The 6000-nt window shown below is 63.8% G+C and overlaps 2 protein-coding genes across 2 annotated transcripts; one reads left to right on the top strand and one right to left on the bottom strand.

Moving 5' to 3' along the window:
* Window positions 1–1137: 1137 nt before the first annotated feature.
* Window positions 1138–3799, bottom strand: EMIHUDRAFT_220624 (hypothetical protein; the record flags this gene model as incomplete). The annotated part of the gene is made up of 3 exons (XM_005757214.1): window positions 1138–1146; window positions 2980–3450; window positions 3560–3799. 3 exons carry the CDS (start codon window positions 3797–3799, stop codon window positions 1138–1140), a joined length of 720 nt encoding a protein of 239 aa, XP_005757271.1.
* A 332-nt stretch (window positions 3800–4131) lies between these two features.
* EMIHUDRAFT_360123 (hypothetical protein) lies at window positions 4132–5295 on the top strand. The gene has a single exon (XM_005757213.1). It carries the CDS (start codon window positions 4142–4144, stop codon window positions 5237–5239), a length of 1098 nt encoding a protein of 365 aa, XP_005757270.1. The 5' UTR covers window positions 4132–4141; the 3' UTR covers window positions 5240–5295.
* The last annotated feature ends 705 nt before the right edge of the window (window positions 5296–6000 follow it).

Below are 6000 nucleotides of genomic sequence, written 5' to 3'. Positions count from 1 at the left end.
GGGGGGGCTGTGGTCGAGTCCTGTCGCGGCCCTCCGTTGCGCAGCTGGCGCGGGTCTGGACGCAGCACGCACGCCCCGACACATCGCGCGGGACGGTGCGCTTAGGGCGGCCCGTGGGGAGAGATCTGCGATATGGTGGGGGGGGGGGGAGACGTGTCCGTTTTTGATTATGAGATGTGTAAAAATACAAGAAATTAAGACAGTTGCGGTCCCGGAGAGAGCGGAGTTGGAGTTGCCACCTACCGCGCGATGACGCGAACCGCGAGGCACGCGGGACCGCGACGGACCGAGGACGGAGCGGGGACGGCGGGAGGGCGACAGCGACGTCGAGGTTGACGCAGCCGTATCGAGAGCGCCACCCAAAAGGAGGTGGACAGCCATGGAGGTCACCGAATGCGAACGGCACGATACGAAAAGGCAGGGCGAGGCGGATGGAGAAAGAAGTGCCGAGAAGGCCCCATGCCCATGGTGGAGGGGAGGGACGGGAGGTGACGAAAGAAGGGCGAGGAGGACGAGCGGCCCGCACAGACCGCGAGCAGACAGCGCCTGCTGGCCATTTCGAGACATTCGCAAAGAACGCTAGCTACATGGGAGGGCTTCGTGAAGGATGGATTGAAATACATTCGAACAAAGAAGAGGCGACGGGAGGAACCGGCAGAGGATGCAGTGACGTGACACCCCCCCCCTCACACACACACACACACACAGCCGCCTGACACCTCTATCGGTGCGGAGGGCTTTAGGTCACGGTCCACACTACCGCCGCCCCCTCCCGACCCCTCGACACCCCCATAGCGGCACCCCCCCTACCCCTCCCGCGCGCCGTTTGAGGGCCTACCCATCCGCACTCGATTTTTTGTTCACCTAGCTTATTCAATATGCCGCGGGGTCCTTTACATCAATCAACGCACCTTTCAAGATTTCAGCGTTTAATAGCGTCGAGAGCGTCTGATCCGCCGACCCGTCGGCTCTCAGTCCTCGCCGCTCAAGGTCAAGCTCATGTCGGGCCGAAGCCCGTCACTCTCTCCCGTCCCTAACCCTAGCATTCTCCCGAACCCTGGTGCGTGTTAGTTGCCTCTGTGCTTTCACACCTCGCCCCGTCGTGTCCGTCCCAATTGTGATTGCGGCCGTCCACGACTACGTCGTCTATAGAGAACGTATACGACCCCTTTCTGGTGTCGACCGCGCCCCTTCTCGGGCACGGCCGAACGTGGCAGCGTCAAACTGGTCACGACCAGCACTTTGGGGGAGATACCTTCACGCATCGACGCCCGCCCCGCCCGCCCTCTGATCCTGTGGCGACGCAAAAGAAATCTACTCGACTTGCAACGCCTGCTATCGCCACCCTGCCTTCTGAATCGCCGCCTTGTTGTCGTCGTTGTCAGAGAGGTTCCACAGCGCCCCCGCGGCCTCCCTCTTCTGCCCATCCGTGCCGCCGCGAGCCAGCGCCACCAGCGGCGCGATACCGTCCGCCTCCGCGATCGCCACCTGGTTGTCGGCGTTGCTGTAAGCGAGGTTCCCCAGCGCCGCCGCGGCCCACTCCTTCTGCCCGTCCGTGCCATCGCGAGCCAGTGCCACCAGAGGCGCGATGCCGCCCGCCTTGGCAATCGCCACCTGGTTGTCGGCGTTGCGAGCGATGCGCCCCAGCGCCCCCACGGCCCCATACTTCTGGCCGTCCGTGCCATCGCGAGCCAGCGCCACCAGCAGCGCGATGCCGCCCGCCCTCGCGATCGCCACCTGGTTGTCGGCGTTGGCAGCGAGGCTCCACAGCGCCCCCGCAGCCTGAAACTTCTGCCCGTCCGTGCCGTCGCGAGCCAGCGCCACCAGCGGAGCGATGCCGCCCTCCTTTGCAATCGCCACCGTGTTGTCAGCGTCGAAACGCTTGAAAGCGAGGTTCCTCAGCGCCGCCGCGGCCGCCTCCTTCTGCCCATCCGTGCCGTTGCGAGCCAGCGCCACCAGTGGCGCGATACCGCCCGCCCTCGCGATCGCCACCTTGTTGTCGGCGTTGCCGGCGAGGCACGCCAGCGCCGCCGCGGACAGCCACTTCTGCCAGTCCGTGCCGTCGCGAGCCAGCGTCACCAGAGGCGCGATGCCGTCCGCCATCGCGATCGCCACCTTGTTGTCGGCGCTGAGAGCGAGGCCCCACAGCGCCCCCGCGGCCTGCTTCTTCTGCCCGTCCGTGCCGCCGCGAGCCAGCGCCACCAGAGGCGCGATGCCGCCCTCCTTGGCGATCGCCACCCGGTTCTCGGCGTTGCGAGCGAGGTTCTGCAGCGCCTCCGCAGCCCCATACTTCTGGCCGTCCGTGCCGTCGCGAGCCAGCGCTACCAGCAGCGCGATGCCGCCCGCCTTTGCAATCGCCACCTGGTTGTCGGCGTTGCGGGCGAGACTCGCCAGCGCCCCCGCGGCCGCCTCCTTTCGGTTGTTCGTGCCACCCAGCCACGACCGCCACGTGCCACCGCGAGCCAGCGCTACCAGGGGCGCGATGCCGCCCGCCTCCGCAATCGCCACCTGGTTGTCGGCGTTGGCAGCGAGCCACCCCAGCGCCGCCGCGGCCCACTCCTTCTGCCCGTTCGTGCCGTCGCGAGCCAGCGCCACCAGCGGCGCGATGCCGCCCGCCTTTGCAATCGCCACCTGGTTGTCGTCGTTGACAGCGATGTTCCCCAGCGCCGCCGCGGCCCACTCCTTCTGCCCGTCCGTGCCGAAGCGAGCCAGCGCCACCAGTGGCGCGATGCCGCCCGCCCTCGCGATCGCTACCCGGTTATCGGCGTTGAAAGCGAGCCACCCCAGCGTATCCGCGGCCGCCACCTTCTGCTTCTCCGTGCCTCCACGAGCCAGCGCCACCAGCGGCACGATGCCGCCTGCCTTCGCGATCGCCACCTTGTTGTTGTCGGCGATGAAAGCGAGTTCCCGCAGCTCCGACGCGGCCTTCTCCTTCTGTCCGTCTGTGCCGCTGCGCAGCTGCTCCACCCACTTCCGCACCTCTGATGAAGGAATGGAGGCGTCCGCAGCCGCTCGCAACGTGTTCGCAGCCGCTCGCAACGAGCCGTACCGCTCAAGCAATGCGATTGCCCGCTCACGCGTTTCGGCTCCGAGCTCGATCAGCCGGCTCGCATCGCGCTCGCGCTGAGCATCCATCTCCGCCATCTGCCTCGCGACCTGCAGCTGCGCCATCTTGGCCTGAAGCTCTTCGTCCGCATTGGCCTGAACCTCCTCGTCCGCGTTTCCATCGGACACACTGTGCGCATTCTCAGCCTCTGCTTTGTTTGCAGCACGTTTTTGATCGGTGCTCGGTGCCTTCACGGGCTCAGGCCACGCGCAGCACTTCGTCGTGAGCACTGTGGTGAGGAGAACGGGAACTGCTGCTGACACCGCTGCGACAATGATTTCGTCGAGAACCATGAGACTCAAAAGGAGACTTATACCTGTCCCCCTGATCGTCCTTCCAAAATCCTGCTCGTGCAGGTGGGGACCCTGTCCTCCTCCCCCATCCCTCGTCTGGGTTTGTCTGTTTTCTTTCTTTCTTTCTTTCCTGCTCACTGCCCAAGGGAAAAGCCATCACATGGCCCAAGTCGTGAATCAGCCCCACAAGCTGCATCCAATCTGGCTCCCCACAGCATCGCATCGTCTCTGCAACTTGCATCATGTGATGAACAGTAGGCAGCGACGTGGCAGGATCAGATTTGTCAACGAATGTGTCCATCATGTCCAAAGCCTGCTTGATTGTCATCTCAGCCTTGTTGAATTGTAGCCACTCATCCTCCATCTGCCTCTGGTAATGCAGACACTGGTGCTGGCGCATATCCTTATAATGCTGCTCAGTGGTGCGTCGCACGTGATCTTCTCCCGACGACGCGTGCATATTCAGGGGGTTGTGTTGGCGAACGCGCGCGGCGCGCGGCCTTCCGGCCACCACTGCGCGCGGGGGGACGAGGGCGTCGGCACTTTCTTCGTCGAGAAAAAAATCCTCGTATTGTTTAAATTCTTTTCGTCGCACAACACTGGGCACAGGACTGGGCACGGGACTGGCGCGCACTGGCACTAACACAGGTACACTTGTAAAATTCTTTTCGTCGTGGTACCGCGTCTCACCTTCGCTCACCAGGAAACCCGCGTACCCTTTCGGCTCGGCCGCAGGGTTGTGATGCCGAGCGGGGGTGAGAGCTGGCGGGGTACGTGCACGGCGGAGCTGGCGGGGTACGTGCACGCGGTGCGCGTCGGCGCGGCGGGCCGCGCGGCGATCCCGCGCGTGGCGAATCTGACCGGGGCCGAGTTTGCTGCGTACGACGGCCAGCTGCCCGTGATCGTGGAGCGCGGCTACGACGCGCCCTGCTTGGCCTGGACGTGGGAGAAGCTACTCGCGGCGCATGGCGAGACGCGCTTCGCGGCCACGGCGGCCACGGGGAAGGACCGCCAGGGGCTCGCCTTCGAGCTCGCGGCGTTGGAGACGATGCGGAAGCACGTGACCCCGGACCAGTGGATGTACGTGATGGACGAGACCGTCACCCAGCGCGTGCCGGACCTGCTCCGGGACTGCCCGCCACCCCCTTTGCTGGCGGCGGAGGACTTCTTCCCTCTTCTGCCGGCGGAGGTGCAGAGCTTCCCGGCCTTCTTCCTTCTGGGGACGGAGCACTCGGAGAGCTCGATCCACGTCGACCCCTTCAACTGGACTGGGTCGAACCTCGTTCTCTTTGGGCGGAAGGAGTGGGTCCTTGTGCCCCCGGGGGCGCATGACCAGGAGTTCCGGCCAGCGCGGACAACCAGCGGCCTGCCGCTGCCGAGTTTCAAGTACCAGGAGACGAGTCGGCTGAGCTTCTGGAGCAAAGAAGGGAGGAAGGTCCTGCAGCGGCTCCGGAAGAAAGCCCCGGTGTACGAGGGCTCCATCGGCCCCGGGGAGTACCTTGTGATCCCGAGTGGGTGGTGGCACCAGGCGCGGAACACAGAGCTGACCCTCGCGATTGCCGGACAGACTTGCAACGCCGCCAACTTCCGCTCCGTCATCAAGGAGACCGTGCGCTTCCACGAGCACGAGAACCGCGGCCGCGCGTGGCCCGCCTTCGAGGACCGCGGGGTCTTCGCGACGCCCGGCCCCGTGCCGCCCGCCACCGCCGAGGCGGTCTTCCGGGCCTTCGCGGCGTCGATCCCACAGGACGTGCTTGCCAAGGGGCAGCGGCAGCTGCAAGACGAGATCAGCCAGGTCGAGCAAGCCAAGAAGGAGCGAGGGCGGAAGAAGAAGAAGTAGCGGCGGGATGCGCGTCGCGGCGGCACGGAGAGACTATCTTTTCCGTCTATAAGGATTTGTACTGCGGCTTTTTTCAGTAGGTGTAGTTGTGTGTGTATGTATTTATTTATATTTGCTTGCCAGGTGCTGTTGTCAATCGGTATGAACCTGTGGTATGAGACTTTTAGCAATAGCCAATACCAAACAACTCTAGCACTCACACGTCATTTGCGATTTGGGGCCTGGAGCCCCTGCACAATGATGTTGCCCTGTTCACGCGCGCGCGAGACGTGCTGACAGGGTTGTCAGGTGAGAGCGAATGGCGCGGTTCACGCCTCGCACAACAGAGAGAGAGATGCGCTCTGCATGGTGGGACATAAAAGAGATATCATGCATGTATCGGTACCGTCCACCACCGGTTGCAGCTCAGACCCGCCCCCCCTCTCTCCCCGCCCGAGCGATTTCTTTTCCTTGTTCTATTGTTTCTAAAATCGCCGCGGCATTTTCTTTTTTCAGGCTCCGGTGGTGTGCCTGTGATAGTACTAGCACGCGCCAGTTCGCACCTGTGTCGAGCCTGTCTGCTGTGAGAGATCCGTGTTTTAAATTCTTTTTTCAGTCTGCTCGACTTCGAGACGTTCGGCGGCTTCGGGGACGGCGTCCGCAAAATTCTTCGGCAGGCGGCGGACCAGCTGAGTAACAAACTTTCGCACGCTCAGCACCTCGATGAGGTCACATGGACCACCAAGAACTGGCACGGGCTGCAGATGCAGCGCTTGTCTGTC

This window comes from Emiliania huxleyi (assembly GCF_000372725.1).
Source record: "Emiliania huxleyi CCMP1516 unplaced genomic scaffold EMIHUscaffold_92, whole genome shotgun sequence".
In the NCBI taxonomy this organism is placed as follows: domain Eukaryota; phylum Haptophyta; order Isochrysidales; family Noelaerhabdaceae; genus Emiliania; species Emiliania huxleyi.
This window is presented reverse-complemented; position numbering and strand designations above follow the sequence as displayed.

Excerpts from the sequence above, each read along its gene's own strand:
- EMIHUDRAFT_360123 (XM_005757213.1), top strand. The coding sequence starts at position 4,142 with ATGCCGAGCGGGGGTGAGAGCTGGCGGGGTACGTGCACGGCGGAGCTG.